This window comes from Zalophus californianus, chromosome 1 (assembly GCF_009762305.2).
Source record: "Zalophus californianus isolate mZalCal1 chromosome 1, mZalCal1.pri.v2, whole genome shotgun sequence".
Taxonomy (NCBI): Eukaryota; Metazoa; Chordata; class Mammalia; order Carnivora; family Otariidae; genus Zalophus; species Zalophus californianus.
The window spans coordinates 114,099,547-114,122,144 of record NC_045595.1 but is presented as its reverse complement, the minus strand read 5'-3'; the positions used below and the strand labels follow the sequence as shown (position 1 = coordinate 114,122,144).

General features: G+C 35.0%; 1 protein-coding gene across 2 annotated transcripts in view; it reads right to left on the bottom strand.

Annotated features, from left to right (window-relative positions):
• Nucleotides 1-135: 135 nt before the first annotated feature.
• The window catches only part of SMC4 (structural maintenance of chromosomes 4), a 40,214-nt gene continuing 17,751 nt past the window's right edge, over nucleotides 136-22,598 (bottom strand). Inside the window, exons 10-25 of one of the 2 annotated variants that reach the window (XR_003518691.1) lie at nucleotides 22,052-22,216; nucleotides 19,850-20,083; nucleotides 17,712-17,897; nucleotides 16,318-16,479; nucleotides 13,703-13,928; nucleotides 13,548-13,624; nucleotides 12,559-12,711; nucleotides 11,268-11,394; nucleotides 6,396-6,585; nucleotides 5,227-5,371; nucleotides 4,747-4,920; nucleotides 4,129-4,311; nucleotides 3,754-3,986; nucleotides 2,664-2,847; nucleotides 1,484-2,207; nucleotides 136-280 (exon numbers count right to left, since the gene is read on the bottom strand). Coding sequence is in view for 1 of the 2 variants with exons in the window: in XM_027587644.2 (XP_027443445.1) it covers nucleotides 2,055-2,207; nucleotides 2,664-2,847; nucleotides 3,754-3,986; nucleotides 4,129-4,311; nucleotides 4,747-4,920; nucleotides 5,227-5,371; nucleotides 6,396-6,585; nucleotides 11,268-11,394; nucleotides 12,559-12,711; nucleotides 13,548-13,624; nucleotides 13,703-13,928; nucleotides 16,318-16,479; nucleotides 17,712-17,897; nucleotides 19,850-20,083; nucleotides 22,052-22,216 (2,592 nt within the window). In the remaining variant the exon portion in view is untranslated. Of the gene's footprint in view, nucleotides 2,208-2,663; nucleotides 2,848-3,753; nucleotides 3,987-4,128; nucleotides 4,312-4,746; nucleotides 4,921-5,226; nucleotides 5,372-6,395; nucleotides 6,586-11,267; nucleotides 11,395-12,558; nucleotides 12,712-13,547; nucleotides 13,625-13,702; nucleotides 13,929-16,317; nucleotides 16,480-17,711; nucleotides 17,898-19,849; nucleotides 20,084-22,051; nucleotides 22,217-22,598 lie in introns of both variants that reach the window. The other variant, XM_027587644.2, reaches the window with a different exon arrangement.

Sequence of the window (22,598 nt, the reverse complement as noted above, 5' to 3'; positions counted from 1 at the left end):
AGTCAAATATATGACCAAAATCAGAATATATATCTAGCACAGTTAACAATCGTGTGGGCAAAGAACATTTGGAGGGTATTAATAGAGGTGGTGGGGGGAGCTAAATAATTAAGGTATTGAAATATAAATACAACATATTAACTTTAGACTTAAGTTTATTAGTTACAATACAAAAATGCCACATACTTTTTGAATACGTATATGAGTAAGCACTGAAATTTGTTAGCTATTTGTGTCAAGCTCTTAACGTCACATTTCTGAAGTAGGTATTAACTTCTTTCTGTAGATAAGGAAACAGAACGGAAAGTGATTTGCCCAAGGCCGTACAGCCAGCATATGGGAGACAATGTCTTTTCAGAGTTCCTGCTGTCATGCTACCAAAACTTTAAGCCAAGATTTTTATTCAGTTAGGACTAATTTATGTCTAAGAATCATTTACAGATAAAAATTGGAACATATACACACATTCTAGGTTTGACATTACTATTTTATAAGTTGCCAGTTCTTAGACAAAACTGAATTTTATGTAGTGTGCATGAATATAGTCAAGAATACAAATAACCAATTCTTAATACATGCTGTTCTGTTTTGTAATTCTTACCTGGAGGATGAAACTGTAAAGTTTAAGATATATAATCCTGAAATATTTTTAAGTTTTATGTATAACAAAATATATTTTAATAAACTTATTTTGCTATTTTATTTGCATTGAGTGGCTTAATAAGGCGCTCAATTTGAGTGGTAGCTTTGGGGAATTTTCATAGGGATTATGGGAATCATCTACCTTAAATCTTTAAGACTTATGTCATAGAGCTTTAGTACAGGAGAGTATTAAGTTCCATTAATCACTGCTTTCACCAATGAAAAAGCACTTGATTATAGTTTTATTTTTCCCTTATATCTTGATTCAAAACGACCATATTTGAGTTTCAGATTTTGCTTTAAGTCCATGCTAATGTATTTACATATTTAATGACTGTTATGATATAAACCATCTTTGTTGGATCTTTTTAGTACCCAAACAATGGTTGCTGAATATTGAGCTAATAACTCATTCCTTAGAATCAGTATCTAGAAATCAAATAGCTAGGGCAAAAACTTGATTTAATACCAAAATTCCTCTTGAACCCAAGTGTGGTTGCCAACTTCAGTTACACGGTAACACTGAGCTAATGCAGTGCAGAAAAGAGTGTCCTGGCAAATGGATAGGCAAATACTCCATCTTAATTTCCATTTATACTAAGGAAGTTAACCCCTACATACTTCATTTTTTATGAAGCAATTAACTGATGAGTATCTTATATGTTCAGATATTGTCTGTTTGCTGGTCCTCTTGCAAGTTTAAAACACACTGAGTTAGAAAAGCATATAAAATATTTAAATTTTCATCTTGCAGAATTCAGAACTGTTTAAAAAAGTGTTCCCATTGTTTGGGTAATAAATAGTGACTGTCTAAACTATTAAATTATAATAAATAGAATACCTTAAGAATTCAATAGTAGTTGGCAGGTTTTTCCATTGTAGATTAGAGATCCATGATGGTATGCTGCATCTTGATTAACATGATATAATTTAGAACTTACGGTTCATGAACTAACACATTTTTAACTTTGTTGGTAACAACTTGGGACTAAGGGCAAATCACCTGACCCTCCCAGGCATCTTATTTTCTCCATAGCCTGCTGCTTACAAAATTGTCAGATTCTTAGTCTCCTAGAAGCAGGTATGAGTATTTTTTAAAAGATTTTATTTGAGAGAGTACACGAACAAGCAAGGGAAGAGGCAGAGGGAGGGAGCCTGAAAAGGGGCTCGATCCCAGCACCCTGGGATCATGACCCGAGTCAAAGGCAGATACTTAACCAACTAAGCCACCCAGGTGCCCCTAGAATATATTAGACTTTATAACATGTCTCCTAATAGCATAAAATAGAAGCCAGTTAGTTATATGATTCAGTTTAGGAATATGTATTTTACATAATTTATAATTCTTTACAAATAGAAAATCATAATACAATATGCTGATTCAATTTAAGGAATCCTGGTTATAAACAAATTCAACAAAGTCCTTTAGATGCGATTTGTTTTGGGTTTACGGCAACACTTTTTGTTATATTATATGTCTTGTATATTCCAATAAGTCTGTCTGAAATCTCAAACATATTATTTCGAAGTGAAATTATTATGAACTGGGCATTTTTTGTTTGTTCCTAAAGAGAAAGAAAAAATAGAAGTATTAATAACAAATCATAATAAACATCTAAACTTCCCTGAAATGTTCTTTCTGGGCAATAAATTCAATGTTACTTTGATTAAGATGAACAGGAATGATAGCATGGGTAATTCATGACACAGTATTTGAGTTTGAGAGGAATATGGGTATTTTTGGAAGCATGGTTGCCTAGAAGTCTTCTAGTGGGAAAGAAATCTAAGGAGACCGGAGATTCTAGTTGTGTTTCTGCTACTAATTTACATTATCAGTTTATATTTTAACTTGTCCAAATTGGAAATATTTAGTTCAAATAAAGGACTTGGTCTCTCTGGTACCATATAGGACATGGTACTAAGAGTACAGGGGAAAAGCTCAAAGGTAAGAAATAAGTCAATGAATTCCATGTGTATCATTATAAAATTCTCAGAATGAAAACCTCTAAATGATTACTTACATATATATAAAATGCAACAATGGACACATTTTTAAAATCAAGGGCTGCATCAATCTCATCCATGAAGTACAGAGGAGTAGGTTTGTAGTGGTGAAGAGCAAATACTAAAGCCAAAGAACTAAGTGTTTTCTCTCCTCCTGAAAGATTGAAGATCTTCTTCCAACTTTTCTTAGGTGGTCGAACACTGAATTAAAAGAAAATCTCTTCTTAGATTACTTGCAAAGTTAAAGACTTCATGATTTGTTTTCCATAACTGGCTTCTACCATCTTCTTTGGGGATCTCTAATTTGCTTTTTACAGATCTAAACTTTTTTGGGGTTATTTTATAAAAATGTTATTGGAGAATGAACACCTACCAAAATTTTAAGATTTAAACAGTAAGCCAGTGAACGCTTCTTGCTATTCTTCTGTTTCCAGTGCATTTTTTTTCCTTTGCAATTTTAAAATCCTAATGTTAAACTGAAATGGCTCAAAAATTTAAAAAGATGAACTAGACAAATATTGTGTAAAATTATTTGCTGCTTGCCCAGAATTTCATTTTTTTAAAGAAGATTTTATTTATTTGAGAGAGCGAGAATGAGGGGGGGGGAGGGTCAGAGGGAGAAGCAGAGTCCCTGCTGAGCAGGGAGCTGGATGCGGGACTCAATCCCGGGACTCCAGGATCATGACCTGAGCCGAAGGCAGTTGCTTAACCAACTGAGCCACCCAGGCGCCCGCTGCTTGCCCAGAATTTATGCTGTAAACTGCCAATATGTAAACAAATTATTATTTACCATCAAATAAAACAAGCTGGAGAGCTAACCTTCATATCCCACCCTTAAAAAATGACAATTTGGAGATTATGTAGAGATATGTAACAAGAGAATCTAAAACTCAGTATAGGGGCGCCTGGGTGGCTCAGTAGTTGAGCGTCTGCCTTCAGCTCAGGTCATGATCCCAGGGTCCCAGGATCGAGCCCCGCATCGGGCTCCCTGCTCCGTGGGAAGCCTGCTTCTCCCTCTCCCACTCCCCCTGCTTATGTTCCCTCTCTCGCTGTGTCAAATAAATAAAATCTTAAAAAAAAAAACCAAAACTCAGTATAATTACAAACCTGAACATGATTCCTTCAGAGAAAGGATCCAAGCTGTCTACAAGCTCCAGTTCAGCATCACCTCCCAAAGTTAGCATTTGGTAATTTTCCTTTAATTTATTTGTTATTATATAAAAACCTGCCATGAATTCATTAAGCCTTTGTTTCCGAAGATCTTCATATGCCTGTCTAAACTGATCTCTTTCATAAGTAATTTTGTCTAATTCTGCTACCCGCTGTAAATATAATTCTTCCTATGGAAAAAAAATATGAGAAAAACATCTATTCAGTTACTCTTGAGATGAGAGTTAAAACTGCTAATTATATAAATTAAAATTCACAATTGAGGCTAAGGACTAAAAATTTCAGACTAAGTCATTAACAGTTTATTCATACCTTCTTTTTATACTCTGCAATGGCACCAAGGTTTGGTTTCATTTCATGACACTGGGCTTCTAAAAGTGCAATTTGATTTGTTATAGAATCTGGGTTCTTGATTGCTTCAAGATCCTCTGGGCTTAAAACTGCAATCTCTTCAAGAGGACTATCTTCTATGGGGTGCAATGATATTTTTGAAATCTAAAAGTTCAATTAAGATGAGCGTTAGGGAAGGCACAGAACTATAATTCATTGTTTAAAAAAAAAAATCACAATATGACAAATTACCTATCTACTAAAACAATATATACTAATATTAGCCACTAATTGTGGCTAATTTCTGTAGCATTTATTTTTCAAAGGACATCAAGAAAAATAATTGTAGTGTTCCAAAGTGTTCATGTAGACTTTTGTTAAATCTCTGAATCAGCCCTGGGGTGAAAATGAACCATTACCCAGAATTGTCTATATATATAAGTTACTATATATTGTTCATTATGTATTCTATAATCCTGAGAAATGATTATCTCTGGGAATTAAGAATCACAACATCTCAAAAATACAAAATAGAAACAAGAAACACAACTTTTTCGTAAAGGATATTTTAAAGTGACATTTAAAGGGTAACCATCTTACCTCTTTTTGCCAATATTTTATTTTAGAATTATGTTCAGCCATGTGACCATCTATTTGTTCAAGTTTCAACTTAATACTAAGTGCATCTTTTTGAAGAGCATGTTCATTTTCTTGAATTGTTTTTAGTTCTTGAAGTAGATTACGATGTTCTTTTTGGATCTCTGGTAAGGACTCCTAAAAACCAAGAACTACTACTATAGATAAGACCTTCCCAAATGGAAAGAACAGGTATTTTTACATTACAGAGATGAAGAAATTAGCAATCGCTCCCTATGCCCCTTCCATTTTAAAAGTTTACTTATGGAAAAGTTACAGTACTCATATTTTTATTCTACAAATAAATGTTAATTATAGCTATAAAAATTTTAAGCTATTGGGTACTTACTAAGCTATTGAGTTTTAAGCTTTTGAGTACTGATGTCATATATCCAAATCCTTGAATTGCTCCAAATACCATTCACTCCCATCTCCAAGTCTTACCTCTGCAGCATTTGTGTTCTTTACGACCTCTGCTGCTTTGTCCTCAAGACTTTTTAGTTCTGCTGTTAAATCATCTACTTCTTTTTCAGTGTCTTTTATTTCTTTTTCTGTGCGAAAGACTGAGTCTTGTGCTTTTTTAAGATTTCTAAACAAGCAAAATGATACATTAAAAATGTGCTAACATGGGATTTGTTATCCTGCTTATGAAAGTTTACCAAAAAACTTCATGACATTAATGAGAGATTTTACTATCACAATTTAAAATTTATGATTTACTAAATAAACCATCCTTGAAATGGTTTTTATGTTATACATACACTTCTGGGATGTTGTATATTTTATTAAACTCTGAGTATAAATTAATGAAACTTAGACCATAAAGCAAAGTTGTCCATTTTATTATTATAGTCTTGTCATTTTCTTATCTGATTGGAGATTCTTAAATCTCTACACCCATGAAGCTATACCTTCAAATAAGTAATACCTCCCAGTTAGGGCAACACGTGTTTCCCAGGGAGGGGAAAAATGACCGTTTTTTCCCTTAATAAAATTTACTTCTACTTTGACCAGTGTGTTTAGGCAGACTTCTGCTCCTAACAAACAAATGGCTTATTAGTGCTTTATCTACGTTTGAGCCAGACACTAGAGTAACTTAACTAGATAAAATTATAACAAATTAACAAGATAAGTTACTTACATTTTAACGTTTTATATACGTATTTAGCTTTAATTATCTAGAAACACCAATACTCTAAAAATTTAAGAACAAGACCTATGAATGGTTAAGACAATGGAATAATCCAATTAACTAAAAACTAAGTTACCAAGACAATTTTGCCTTATTCTCCTAGATCTAGATCTACTTAAATAACCATCTAACTACCCTAAGCCAGAGAAATAAAACAGATTTTTATGTGCATACAAGTGGGTAGTTACAGAACTATACTTTGCCAAGGCATACCTGTTTACCACTTAAAACATACACACACAAAAATGGTCACCAAAAATAAATGTTTATAGGTGTCCCTTTACTTAAAGTCCTATTAGATAAAAACATGTCAGATAGGCTTAATTAAGTAACAGGAGAAATGTTTAAAGGACACTAAATTTAAGTATAAACCCCTTTTCCAACATGGAGGCAACAGGTTAGGGTAGCAGACATACTCTACCTGTCAGCAGTCTTGATTGCTACTTGGGCTTTAGTAATAGCAGAAGCACATTCATCTAATTGCTTATTTATTTTATCAAGTTTGTCTTGTTGGGCCTTGAGTTTATGGTTATTGATTTCTACGATGATATTGTGTAATCTTTTAACCTCAGCTTCTACTTTTCCAGCTCTCTCAGCCACACTGTCATATTCTGAAATAAAAAAAAGAACTCAGTTTGTGTTTCTAGGTTCACAATCACTTACTAGTAAATTTCTTCAGTCATAGGACTTAACCTGATGTGTGCAAAACAAATTTTAGACATATAGGGAAAAGTGTATCTCAAAAAAACCAGAACACCCTATCTCAAAACAAATGGTATTATAACCACACATGGCTAAATTCTCTGGCTTAGCCATAGCATAACCCACTTATTTCTTAACGGCTTCATGCCCTGAGGTTCTTCTCAAAAATCTTTGCAACTTTTTCTTAGGTACTTCTTTGACTATTAGTCTCAATGATTTTTACCCTCAGACTATGTGCCTATTAACTTGCCTGTGTAAAAAGAAAAACTGGTTATCTTATTCTGCTAACCTAAAGTTCTCCCTCACATGTTGTAACAAAGTGGGGGAGACAGGATGAACTGGCACTTTTCTCTGGCAGAGAAAACTAAAAGTTACATTTCCCAGATTCCCTCATATCTAGGGTTCAGATATAATTTGGGGCCATTCAACTGAAAGAATTCACATAATTTGGAAGGCATACATGATATATCGGCAAGCAGTCAAAGAAATTTGCCTTTTATTGTTGGCATTAGAAGTTCTGGTATCCAGTCAAAAGCTTTATGAGTACTGTCAGGCAGCAGCACTAACTTGGACAGTGTGAATTACAGTAGGTGCAATGTGCTCCTGTTGCTGGTAGTTGCAGTGACACCTTCCCAATTTGAGAGAGGACTTTCCAATTGTCTAAGAGGCAGTATAGACGTTGATGGTTCTTTACAATAGCTCTAGAAGTTATTCTTCATTGTTCAACCTAAAATTTCCTTTAGTCATCCCGATGATTCTGTAAACAATCCAATGCTCTCTTAAACACATGCATGCACTACATAAATTACAGTTACACTAGCCAGAGTGGATTCTATTCTCCACTTTTTTTTTTTCCTAAGAGAGTGTTTTCATGTACATGGTGGGGGTGGGGGAAGGCCGCAGCGCAGCAGTGGAGCAGTGGCAGAGGGAGAGAGAATCTCAAGCAGGCTCCACGGCCAGCACAGAGCCTGACGCAGGGCTTAATCTCACAACCCTGAGACCGTGACCTGAGTCAAAATCAAGAGTTGGATGTTTATAATCAACTGAACCACCCAGGCACCCATCATATATAAATTCTAATCACTATACAATATAGGAAGAATGAAAGGTGACAAAAAGGCGAGGAGTTCAAGCTATTAAGAATACTTATAGGGGCGCCAGGGTGGCTCAGTGGGGTGAGCCTCTTGCCTTTGGCTCAGGTCATGATCCCAGGGTCCTGGGAGAGAGCCCAGCGTTGGGCTCCTTGCTCAGCGGGAAGCCTGCTTCTCCCTCTCCCTCTGCCCTTTCCTATGCTTGTGCTCTCTCAAATAAATAAATGAATAAAATCTTAAAAAATTTAAAAAAGAATTCTTATATCTAGAAAGGTAAACAGAAACACTGAGCTAACTTATGGAAAGAGTCCCACAAAGCTTCTATAGGAATATGGGCATTTGGCAGAGGAGGAGGTAGGATGTACTGAGAACAGGATTGGATGAGGACTTAATTTCCCCTCCATTGTCTCTTCTCTGTCAGGTAGATTGGAATTGCAACAAATCTCCAAATCTTATAATTTACCATTTCTATGTTTTTGTCCTACATCATCAAAGAATTCTTTTAGCCCATCTATCCATATTTTTTTAAAGATTTTATTTATTCATTTGAGAGAGAGAGAATGAGAGATAGAGAGCATGAGAGGGAAGAGGTCAGAGGGAAAAGCAGACTCCCTGCTGAGCAGGGAGCCTGATGTGGGACTTGATCCCAGGACTCCAGGATCATGACCTGAGCCGAAGGCAGTCGCTTAACCAACTGAGCCACCCAGGTGCCTTTTTTTTTTTTTTTTTTTTAAGAGAGAAAGCAAGCAAGCAAGTGGAGTGGGGGAGTAGAGGGAGAGGCAGAGAGAATCTTGAGCAGGCTCCATGCCTCGCAGGGAGCTTGATCTCATGACCCAGAGCTGAGATCTCATTGACCTGAACCAAAATCAAGAGTTGGACACTTAACTGAATGAGCCACCCAGGTGCCCCTCAGTCCATCTACTGAATTTAATTCCAACAACTAATTTTTCACATTTCTGAAATCACCACTTGGCTCCTAAAACAAAACAACTTCTGCCCTTTTTTGGTCTTCTGTATCCCCCTTTTATCCTAAGGATATTAAATATACACATTTTAAAGTTCTATATTGTCAACACTAGTAATCTCCACACCCCCAGTACTCTATTGAATGAATTGTTTTGCTTACAGTGTCAATATTCTCTTAATCAAAATTTCATTAGGCTGCCTGCATGTTCTGCTCACTCATGGGATAAAATACCAGCTACTACGGGGGGCTGGCACCACAACTTACACTTGGGGGATGGGCCAGAATATCCCTACAAAGGTTCCCACTTTTAGAACATTTTCTTCCTTGTTTTCAAGTAATCTACTGTGCATTTTTAAAAAAAGTATCTATAGTAGCATGTCTATTAGAAGTAGGAGGGAAAAACTGTGATGTATATAATCTGTAATTTTTTTTTTTTTAAAGATTTTATTTATTTGACAGGGAAAGACACAGCGAGAGAGGGAACACAAGCAGGGGGAGTGGGAGAGGGAGAAGCAGGCTTCCCGCCAAGCAGAGAGCCCGATGCAGGGCTCAATTCCAGGACCCTGGGACTGTGACCTGAGCCGAAGGCAGATGCCTAACTACTGAGCCACCCAGGTGCGCCCCTAATCTGTAATGTTGAAGTCATTCTATAACCACCTTGCTCCCTTTATTCCCTAGGCATTAAATATTTCTAAGATTTTAAATTAATGTAAAATGAAATATTTAAAGATATACTTGCAGAAATGGGTCCTTCAGAGTAAACATTAACACAGTCTATGAATACCCAGTATTTCCAGAAGAGCTTATATATATATATGGCTCTTAATAAAGTCAAGGCTTCCTTTTCAAATAAGAATGAAATATAGATTCCTGCAGTCTCTGTTAAAGAGCTGTTATAAATGACACAGATATACATTTTTGGTCTCTCAGTTGACAACTGGGTACCATGAAAGCAGTCACAAAAAATACTGTGGGTATGTGTGGGCAAAGAGGAGCGTGGGTTAAGTCAATGTGTCCGCAATAACAAAATATAGATCCAAAATAAATGCAAGGAAAAAAAAATCCTGTCAGATAATGCTACTTCCCTGTACATCACTCTCCAGTGGCTTCTGGCCTGTAAGGCCCTACATTATCTGGATTCTTCCTTTACTTTAGCCACTCTGGCTTCCTTGTGTTCCTAGGGACTCCCAGCATACTCCTGCCTCAGGGCCTTTGTACTTACTCCTCCCTCTATGATCTTCGAATGCTTTTTCCAAGTATCACATAGTTAGCACTCACACTTCTGTTGGGTCTCTCTGCTCAAGTATCTCTAGTAGAGGTCCATCTTACCACTCTGTCTGATTCCCATACCCTGTGCTGTTAATCCTTGTTTTATTGTCACTTAGCACGAACCAGTATAAAATGCAGTATGTTTAGTTTCCTCATCTGAAGTGTGAGGTCCTTAAATAGAGGGACCTCATTTTGTTCATTTTGCTCAATCACCAGCACCTAAAACAAACCTGGCCACAGCCAAAAGCAGATGCTATTTGAGTGAATATCTTAATATTAAAAATTCAGACAAAAATGCAGGACCACAAAAGTAAAAAAGTTAATATGGGTAACTGGTGAATATTCAATGTGCACAGTGGACGTGTCTACTTAACATCTTTTTACCTCTTTTTCTTTTGGAAGAAAAGCGTCATTTTTGGAGCATTTGGACAATCAGTATTTGTCCTCCTGGGCTCAAACTGAACCATAACAGGGGTCTTTTTTGAGGATGTGACAAAAGGCTTACAGTGTTTGGAGTCACTACCTAAAATATTTTAAGTCAGGAAGGGCTCTGTCATCATAACCCATTATGCCTTCCTCCTGCAATAAGATGCACATCTATGTTTGATTGAATCCAACATGGAAAGAGAAGCAGGGCTGCTGAAGTACATAATCAGGGGACTTCAATTTCAAAGCCAATTCTGGCTATAAGCCTATGAATTCCCTTTCCTGCTTTATGATATTGGTGGAACACTTAACATATTTACATGTACACAAGAAGAAAAAGTTCTGGAAGGAAAAACATGTTTTCTAAGTTTTCAAAGACTGTTTTTCTTCATGTGTATACCACTTATTTCCTGTATGCTTTTGTTTAAGTGATACTCAGTTTCCTAAATCTATAAAATAACTACTATTTTGAAGGATAAGGACTGCGCCAAATATATAAAGTATAAAATTAAGAGCACGGGTTCTGGAATCAGATTGCCTTGGTCCTCAATTCCTCTATCACCACATGCTATATGACCTTAGGAAAATTATATAAATCATTCCGTGCTTCAGTTTTCTTATCAGTCAAATGAAGTACTTAATAGTATTTACTTTATAACCTTTTAAGAACAAAATAATAGAAACCATGAAACAGAGCAGTGCCTTGCACAGAGGTACGTGACTGCAATTTTTTAAACTGCTATGTTTAAACATTTCGAACATTAAAAACTTATTTCTGACAATCTCAAAAAAAAAAAAAAAAAAGAAAGCATGTATAAGCACGTATCCTTAAACATACCTGTTTTGAAAACATTAACATTTTCTTCTAGTAATTTCTGCTTTTTTTTGTCAGGGGCTGTAGCAAGTACATTAGCTTCAAGTTCCTTAACTTGGACATTCAAATATTCTTCTTGCTCTGATAAACGCTACAGAAATGTTTTAACATAGGTCAATATTTTAACGTACTAATAACATTTGCCTCAAACATTCTGAATGAAATAAAGACACTTAAAATCTTTAAGGAGAAAATACTAACAGGAAAAGGGCAGAAAACATGAAGAAGGCCAACAAACACATGAAATTTGTAATTCATCACAAAAACAAGTTAAAATGCCATTTTCTGGTGCAGATTAGCAAACTTACAATATACTGAAGACTGTACCTAGCGTTCAGACTTGGAAAAACAATTACTTGCATATGCTACTAAAAGTAAATGAATCAGAATCATCCTTTTGAGAACAATTTGACATTATGCAATAATGCCTTAAACACTGTACACATAGTGGGTAATAATTTTAGGACTCTAACCTAAGTTAATAATTGGATGAGTGTATAAAGATATATCTAAGAAGGATATTTTATTTATTTATTTTAAAGATTTTAAGTAATCTCTACACCCAACCTGGGGTTTGAACTCACAACTCTGAGATAAAGAGTCTCATGCTCCACTGACTGAGCCAGTCAGGTGCCCCTGACAAGGGTATTTTAAACAGGAATATTCATAACATGGAAAAGCATTTATCAAATTGTGATACAAACAAAATGCTGAAATGCAGCTTCAAACATAGTAAATTTACATTGACTTGGAAAGAAAACCACGATTTACTGGAAAAGTTAGTATGACTCATTAAAAATCTATGTATATATCCATATCTACCATAAATATAAACACATACACAAAGACTAAGTATTTCTATTAAAAAGTTGAAGCATATACATAAAAATTAAGGGTGATAATCTTGTGGGTATTTTCTGCAAACTGTTTTTTGTTTTTTTAAGCAGTGAGTATGCAATACTTTTCCATAATTAAGAAGCATTCTACTTTGAAAAGAGAATGAAAATAAAGGCTCACATAGGTGTTAAGGGAAGACTCCATGGAGTATAAATGGAAACCAAGAACAGCTATGGTTAGAGCAAAACTGCAACAGGGCATTTATCCATTAGTACTCAGGGAAATGAAATCAAGACACAGGACTTCTGTCTAGGGACCCACTCTCCTCCTTAATATTCTAAAATCATAAGCAAACAAAACGCTTCTGCCAAATGCTACTGAATTCCAACAGTTTTAGCTAATATTGACAAAAGAGTACCTGGATGCTTGCAGTAAATTTTTCTAGTGTATTCTTCATTTCTCGTTCATTATGCCTCAACTTAACTACTGCTTCTTCCAATTGTACTTTCTGTTCCTGGATTTGCACTGATTTTTGAGAGTCTCTCTCCAATTGCAATTCCATTCTATTTACCTACAAAGAATACCAGTGAAATAAGTTTACTTCAAGAGTCATTTCAGATTAGCAGCCAAATCAACCTATGAATGAAGAAAATTGAAATTTCTGATTTTAAAGACTAGAATAAAACCAAAAACCCAGTATAATTCCCAATCCTAAAGCTTAGGAGCTGGTCAAACTAATTTCCATACCACAGAATCTAAAGGGGAAGATAATTTTAAGTGCTGTATATAGTTACCTTTTACACCATGAAAATTTTTAAGTGGAAGGATAGCAACTATTTCAAAATGTGAAGAAAAAAAAAAAGTACACCTCTTTGGAAAAAGTTCAGTATCCAGGACATCGAAGTATATGTTTTTAAGGAATAAAAAAGTGTAGTGTTCCAAGAGGATGACAGAACACAGAAGTTTTTTCTGGACATTCTGACATTCTCATATACTTGGGGTTATGTCAAATATTTTGAAATAAAGTTTAGAAATTTTCATCAGAAGTCTTTGCTATACTTATTTTGAAACAGAAAAAACAATTACGCACTGCAGCGATAACTGTATGTGAAAAAACATTAAATGTCAAATAATAAGTGGGTGGTTAAATTATGAAATATCCATATGATCCAAATGTAATACGAGAAAGATACATATGTTGAGCATATACTTTCTAATTAACATGTTTTATTTTTAGAGCTTTAAAGGGCTTTATATTTAAAAAGATTCCCACATCTTACGTCATTTATACAAAATTCAATCTGTTAACTTAAAATCTGAGTTCACTTAGGCTGAATTTTATAGTATGTATGTTACACATCAATAAGCTTAATAAAAAGGTCTGACTATAATTTTATATATACTGACCTCTTGTTCCGAGATTTCAACAACTGATGAGCCCATCCTTCCTTTCATTACTTTGCTTCCACCACCAGTCATTGTACCTACAGAACAGAAGTAAGACTTAGTTGTCTCCCCTAACAAGGTGAAATAAACTCAATGGCAGGAAAAAAAATGATTACCTGACTGTTCTATGATTTGCCCCTGTAATGTCACCACTCTCCATCTTCTATCTTTTTGATATGCTACTCTTGTGGCTTGATCTAAGTTGTCAGCAACTAAGGTATCCCGTAAAGCAAAGTAAAAAGCTTGACGAATTTTCTCATCTTTTACTTTTACTAAATCAAATAACCGAGGAGTATTTTCAGGAGTTTGAATTTTGGTCATTTTATTTGCCCATACAGTCATCTAAAGTTTAAAAAAAAAAAAAAAATCATTTCTTTCAGGTATCATTTACGTAAGTAACATACATACATATGTATCATGTAAGAACATGTATATAAGGTTCTGAATATCTGCATAATTGAGTATTATTTTACTATTATTTTAAAAGACTTAGTGTAAAATTCTATTCCCGGGTGATATATAAAATCCTAGGGAATACACACACACAAAACTATTAAACCTAATATTTTAGCAAAGCTGTAAGATACAGAACCAGTATACAAAAATTATTATTTCTACGCACTAGTAATGAATAACCTAAAAATGAGATTTAAAAATTTCATTTATAATGTCATATTTAGGACAGAAAACCTCCAAAACAGGAATTTGACAGAAGAAACACAAAAACTGTACAGTAAAGGCTATAAAATATTATGGTATGGATTTAGACCCAAATAAATGGAAGACATCCTCAGTTCACGGACTGTTAAGGTTTAAAATTATTAAGATGGCAATACCACACAAATTGATCTACAGATTCAATGCAACGGGCATCAAAATCCCAGTTACCCGCAACCCCCCACCCCCCGCCCTGAAACGGACCAGCTGATCTTAAAATTCATATGGAAATTACAGGGACTCAGAATACCAAAACAATTTTGATATCAAAGAACAAAATTCGGGTGCCTGGGAGGCTCAGTTAAGCATCCGACGCTGGACATCAGGGTTGTGCGTTCTAGCCCTGTACTGGGCTCCACGCTGGAGGTGGAGCCTACTTAAGAAAGAAAGGATCAAAATTAGAGGACTCCTGATTTCAAACCTTTTTACAAAACTACAGTAATTAAGACAGTGTGTACTAATGCAAGGATGGACATACAGATAAATGAAGAGTCCAGAAATAAACCCTTACATTTATGGTCAATTGACTGACAAGGATGCCAAGTAAATTCAATGGGGAAAGAATAGTCTTTCCAACAACTGGTGCTGGAACAACTGGACATCCACATCCAAGGACAGAATTAGACCCTTTACTGTATTATAAAATTAACATGGATTAAAAACCTAAATGTCAAAACTTTACATTGGATTATGTAGTTTCTTAGATATGACAGACAAAACATAAGAAACCAAATTAAAAAAAAAATTAGGCTTTATCAAAATTTAGAAAAATTGTGCTTCAGAGGAAACCATCAAGAAAGGGAAGACAACCCACAGAATGGGAGAAAACATTTGCAAATTATATATCTGACAAGAGATTTGCACCCAAAATACATAAAACAAAACTCTTACAACTTAGTAAGACAAATAAACTAATGAAGGAATGGGTAAAGGATTTGAATAGTTCTCCAAAGATAAACAAAATGGCCAATAGGCACATGAAAAAATATTCAACATTAGTAATCAGGAAATGCAAATGAAAACCACAAAAGGGGCGCCTGGGTGGCACAGTTAAGTGTTCAATTATTGATCTCAGCTCAGGTTTTGATCTCAGGGTTGAGAGTTCAAGCCCCATGTTTGGGCTTCACACAGGGCGTGGAGACTATTAAACTGGAAGCTTTATAAATTATGGTAGGACATGGTGTAGCAACAGTGGGAAAGTGTCAGTTCCTCAAAAAGTCAGTTAACAGGTGATCCAGTAATTCTAATCCTAGGTATTAACCAGAGAGCTGAAAACATGGGTCTGCACAAAAATCTGCATATCAATGTTCATAGCAGTGTTACCCATATAGCCAAAACATGGAAACAACACAAATGTTCATCACTGATGAATGGATAAACAAAATGTGGTACATCCACACAACGGAACAGCTTGGCAATCAAAAGGAATGAACTGATGATATATGCTAAAACATGGATAAATTTTGAAAATCTAAACTAAGCCACACACAAAAACCTATACATTGAATGATTCCATTTATACAAAATGTCCAGAACAAGTAAATAAAAAAGTAGATTATAAAAGTTGTGGGGGGTGGGAGATAGGTAGTAACTGTGAATAAGTAGATTTCTTTTTGGGGTGATGAAAATATTCTGTGATTAGTGGTTATGGTTTAACAACCTTATAAATATACTAAAACCCATTGAACTCGATACTTTAAAATGGCAAATTTAATTTTTTGTGAATTCTATCTCCATAAAGGTTTTTGGTTTTGTTTTTTTAAAAGTAGTTACTGATGATGGGAAAAATATAGCTACCAGTCACTCTAATATTGGAATGTATATTCCTTTAGGGGAGGTATTATAAGGTTTTTTCCTACAACTATATGACCTCAGGACCTAAAAATAATCCTCAAAACACATCAGGTGTTCACTTAAATAACTATAAAGAAAAAAACTAGGGTTCAAAATAAAAAAGCAATTTGCACTTTAAAATTAAATTACAGGTAATTATAGGTAGCTTATGAATACCCACCTTATCCAAACCTATGAAGGTTGCAACTCCAATATTTTGTCGTTTAAGGAAGTTCACACAATCTTGAGCTGTATCAATAGAATCAACAACAATGTAGTCTAATGCATGACAACAGGATGAAATAGCAACATCATATTTTTCATCAATTGCTCCTAAATCCCCCTAATAATTAAGAGGAAGGAAAAAAAAAAATCAGTGCATATAATCAGTAAGAAATTAGGCACAGGATCATTTCATTACAATTCTACAGATTTTTTTGTTACTTTTACTTGAAAAACTATACTTATGCATGGTTTAAAAAATACAAAAAGGGTACACAATGAAAAATGTGTGTTCCTCTCATTCAACCTTCCCCTTCTGCAAAGGCAATCACGAGTAGTTTTTAGACATACCTTTAAAAAAAATTTATAGATACGCAGAATTTGAATTTTTAATGAGCACAAAATGAAAGAACTGTTTGTTGCATGAAAATATATTATTTTAAAATCTTTCAACCATAAAAGTACTATGGCTTAAGCAAGATAAATTCTAGAATAATAAAATTTTTAATTATTGAAAGCCAGCTAAGATTATATAGGTCCTGATGAAACACATTTGCCTACTTCTCTATTAGCCATGAAGCAGCATCCAGAGACTAACTTTATTTTTCCCTGAAAGCAAAAGAATAGAATCACATTATCTCCCAAGAAAATAAGGTGGAAGTCACCTGACATGAAGACATGGAAGAAACTATGCTGGGTAATTTTCATTTGCCTTTACGAATCATTCTTTTTCTGCTTCCTTCTCTGGAAGGCTGACTAAGGAACTACACTAACTGGCTCCCTTGGTTCTTTAGCTTTAGAGAGTGTGAAGTATCAGCTACGGATGGCATGGTAGAGATGAATGGGGCTGAAATATTTTCCGCATTTCCTTCTGGCCAGCTTCTAGCCATGGCTACAGTTCCCTTCCCTCTTCAAGTTCAGGGGCAGTAAGTAATGGTCTCCAGTACTGCTAGTCTTGGGTTTCTATATTATCCCTTGTTGATTTCCCTACATTCCAGCCACAACCTTCAGTATAATGGTATAAAACACAGAATTTATCAAATTCTTATTTCTTTAAAAAATAAAGTGGTTTTGTTAGTTTTCCTTATCACAACTAGCTAGTTTTTTTCTTGGTATGAAAATGATAGTTATCTGAAACTAAAAAAGAAAAAACTTCCTTTTAATGAGATAACCCATACCACAAAGAATTTTATCATGCCTGAAGAGCAAAGCGTTTAAAAATGAGTATCTTTTAAAACTAAATGTTATTTCACGTACAATAACTTAGTATTACAGTTCAAGTCAAAGGAAGAAAATTATTTACAATGTCTTTCTTAAGAAAAATATAGTCATTTCCAAATAAATCTACTTTACCAATCTTCCATATATTCCTGGAATCCTGCCAGATTTTTTTTCTTGAATTATTGCATCAAGGACTTTCCCCCTACTTCGATTCATTGCTAAGGAACTCTTTGCTTCTTCAACTTTTTGGAAAAGATCACGAACCAAACTTTTTAATTTTATTTCTTCTTGTGTAAGTTTTTGAAGTTCTTTTTCTTTCTAAAAGTGTAAAGTGAAGAAAATGAATCCCAGAAGCATATGCCCAACCACAGCATAGAATCAGTTGCAATGCCTCATAAAAAAAGGAAAGATCAATAATAAACACTTGAACCAGAATTTCCATCTTGCAACTGTTGGGACTGGGTTTGAGATATGGATGCGTTTTCTGATTTTAAAGAACATAAATTATTTGGGTCAATAATAAGGAACGTAAGTGCAATATGGTTCTAGTAGCACACTGACCGATAGACTAAGTTGAGCTATGGCTGCGGAAATCCCAGTTTGGCACCACAAAGTTATGCATAAGTGTGTCTTAATTCTTTAACATTTTTTAAAAAAAAGATTTTATTTGAGAGTGAGAACGAGAGGGGGGAGGGTCAGAGGGAGAAGAAGACTCCCTGCTGAGCAGAGAGCCTGATGTGGGATTCAATCCTGGGACTCCAGGATCATGACCTGAGCTGAAGGCAGATGCTTAACTGACTGGGGCACCTGGAGTGTATCTTAATTCTTAATGTCCACATTAATCAAAAATGGACCTTTGTACAGGACCCAGAATATGGGTTACTGGGCAGGACTATGGTTATACTGTGCTTTGCATTCTAAATAATGAAAAATACTTATATTTATTATTATACATGTATTTTTTTTAAACCATAGCTTTTTTTAAAAAAAGATTATTTTAGAGAGGGAGAACATGTGCCCATGGGGAGGGGGTGGGTCAGAGGGAGAGAATCTTCAATCAGACTCCCTGCTGAGTGTGGATCTCCCCCTTCCACTTGGGGCTCCATCCCGTCATCCATGAGATCACAACCGAACTGAAACCAAGAGTTGGATGCTCAACCGACTGAGCCACCCATGCGCCCCCAAAATGCACAGCTTTGAAATGAAAGAAAACATGGTAAGTGAATAGTATTATTGCTATACAAAAATGTCAGAAAAACCATACACATGTACACAAAACCCCAAACTCAGTTTCTCGATCTCTTAAGTTAGAGCAGCCACTTTTTTTCTGACATTCTCCCTATCTCCTGGCTTTAAATTACCTCTATTACCAATCACAGTATCAAGTAAAAGCTCAAGTTACAAATATAATTTATCCCCAAATAAACTGAATCACCAGCAAGATAGAAGTAATCACTAGATATAATTTAAGTTTACATTTAAATTCTAATTGGTCGGGGCGCCTGGGTGGCTCAGTTAAGTGTCTGCCTTTGGCATTGAGCCTGAGCCCCGCACTGGGCTCCCTGCTTCTCCCTCCCCCCCCGCCACCTGCTTGTGTACCCTCTCTTGCATTCTGTCAAATAAATAAAAAAAAAAATCAAAAATAAATAAATTCTAATTGGTCATGAAATTCCCTAATGACCAAATAGTGTACATTTTCTCTTCAAACAGCATTTTCTATTGCCATCTTACCCAATGAGGCTCTGGAGATTAAAGTTGTGAAATTCCTTAGAGACCTAATTCATCAAGGATAAGGAAGGGAATGCCTAATGAGCTAAGGTAGCTATCTTGATTAGTTTAAAACAGTATGCAGTCCCAACAACAACAAAACTATATCCTTAAGTTCAAAATCAGAAAAAATATACTAAGATAGATGGTTTGTATATTCGTTCTTACAGATATATTTAGGTTTTTCATTTACCCCTGCCTGCATACACTGTCTACACTTAGATTTAGGGAAACACAAACTTTGTTTAAATTATTTCTGTGGGAAATAATGGTGGCAGTAGCAGTTGTTATTTACTGTTTGACACTTCTGGGGAGAATGTAGTTCCTTGATAGTCTCAATTCATACTGAATACTGAAACACTAACTCCATTCTTTTGGGGAAGATTACACTAAATGAAAAAGGTAAATCTAAATATATCAGTCACTTCAGATGTTTAAATTAGAAAAAAATATATATATAAATTGATAACAAGGGTTGATGAAATACAGAAGCAAAGATTTACCTCCTTTAATTCCAGTTCAGATTGAGGGAGTTTTGCTTCTATTTCTCTGATTGCAGCTTTCCTCTCTTTCAGAGTCTCAGAAGCTGTAATTAGAGCTTCCTTGGCCTTACTTAATTGAGACACCGCAGTATTATGACGACTGAGATAGATATCAAGTTCTGATTGGGCTACATCCATCTTTGAACGTGCTTCATTTACCAATTTGCTGAAACCCATAAGTTCTTTCTCTCGACTCTGTTGAAATATGATGGACTCCATTAAATCTGAAATACATTTTCAAACCTAGGCTGAAATGTTGAATTCAGCTTTAGAGATTCTACAAACATAATACACAAAAATAATTCTTACAATTTGAACTGGAGTAGTAGTTTTTGCCTAGTTGCCAATGTTCACTCACTACACAAAGTCTCTTTCCAACTAATTTCACAAGAGCTTAATGAACTAGATATAAATATGCTCAATTTTGGAGATTATAACAACAATAAGAGTGGTTCAAACAAGAAAAACTTGAGTCTAAACTCTAGATCCATGGTCTTTCTACATTACTTTACCTGATGGTAAGGTATAAGGACTATTCAGCAGAAAGTTTCCTCAAGTATATTTATGTTGAGAATCTTTGTAAATTTTAAAGGTAAGTCCAGGTAATCCTCAACACCAGTTATTATTTGACAAGTGAGCAGAAAATATGGGCTACTATAATTGACTGTGTAGAAAGGATCTATGTATTAGAATAATGGCATATGAAAGGCTCTTAGAAAAGCTCAATCCTTTCCTTTCACACATAAGGGAATAGGTCCAGGACCAGGGGTTATGTGCAAAGTCATCAGATGATCACTTTAAATGTTTGATGGTGAAAATCATGAACACTAACATACACACACTGCTCCTGATGTTTCCAGGCCTATTCTGAATGTATGAATTCTTTAATGTAACAATCTCATGAGGTAAATACCATCACCATGCTCATTTCGAGGAAAATGAGGTCAGTTTAAATAACTTGCTCCAAGTCATGCAATCACTCTTAAGTGGTAGAATCTCTGTTTTCAGCTACTATATTATGTTGAGGAATGAAGACACTTGGATGTATGTCCTGGCTTTGTCATTAACTCAGGGTGCCAAGACACAGAGAAGTACTCAGTATGCATTAGATGGGCAAATGTGAAAACCTGTATCCATAAAGTATTATATCATGAAAGCTACTGCATTATCTATTGCCATTTTATCACATGGGCATCCTACTTGTAAAGTTTTGTAGTGTGGCATTAGAACGTGCCTCTGTTCCAAAACAGAATCTGCTAAATCTGTAACTTAAAACAAAAAAAACACAAAATCCAAGAAAACTTTACTGAGGTATACAAAGTTTGTACAGAAGTCTGTAACTTATGTATGTAAGCCTTACATAATTTACTTATATAAGTCAATTCAAGTCAATTACTATTATAATTTCTACTCAATAACCTCAGTTTTGTCAAAGGCTGTGGTGAATATAAACAAGGATAGATAAGCTTTGTGCTTTATACTCTTGTTGGGCAGGGAAGACTGAACAATAAGGTATAAGGACTATTCAGATATGACCACCTCACACTCTCGTTTTGTTAGTGAAGTGCTAAAGTGGCTAAAGTTTATTATTTCTAGGCACTTTACGTAAAAATATGTACATTTTATTTTCACAAGATAACAAGATGTTAATATTTTTTTCCATTTTGAGAAGAGGACTTGGAGACATAACAACCCATGCAAGATCAGAGGTAATAAATGATTGATGCAGGATTTCAACCGAGAACTGACTCAAGAGCCATGGTTTTAAACTATTATACAAGTGCTACAGGAGAAAAGAAAGGTAGGTATCAACCTGTGGTTAGTGTGGTTCCATGATTTCATAGGTGTCAACCAATTAAATTATTTTCTTGGTAACTTAAAAGGAGACAAAAAAGACTATTTGATGAAATCAACAGACTTAAAGAATGACATAAGAAAATATTTGACAGGATACATTTCTTGCCATTACCATAAATTCTCATTTAACTTTTTTAAAATGGGAAAGTAGAAAACAAAAAGGGGAAAGAGTCTAGGCTGTTTTTAGGAACATTAGGTATTAGAAGTCCAAAATTCTTCCAGCAGTTCAGTTTTTACTATTACGCAAAAACGTTAAGTTAAAAAAAAAAGTCACCAAAATAAACACCAACTGATAAAGAATCTTACTTCTTTTTCTTTCTGAAGCCCTTGTGTTTCCTGTTTAAGGCTATCCATAACTTCTTTTAATTTTTCTTCTTCTTTCTCTTTTTCCTTCTCAAGGGCACTGTTTCGAGTTGTTGTTTCAGTTATGATCTTCTCACTCTTGGCAGGTATACTTTTAAATTCTTCAACCTAAGATTGTAAAATAAACTTACAGGAGCATATGCCTTGAGACTATCTAATATCAATATTTGACTTATTTAAAACATTTCTCAGCATCCTCTTAATTTGTGGTTTCCTTTGTAAATCAGACTAGAATTAGCCGGCTTTAGCAAATACTTTAACCATTTACTGCATTTCTGTGCTTTCAGTTTAGTAGAAAAGCGAATTCTATGAATTCCTCATTTGTTAAGGAAGAAAATCCTCCCTAGCTGGCCATCAGGTCTTTCTTCCTTATGCACTATTTTCAGGCTGTAATTACCCTTCTTCACCAATTAATACACTCTGACTACATGGAATTTCTCAGACTGTCCTTCACGGAATATTGTAACTTACCGCAGATTACTTTTATAAC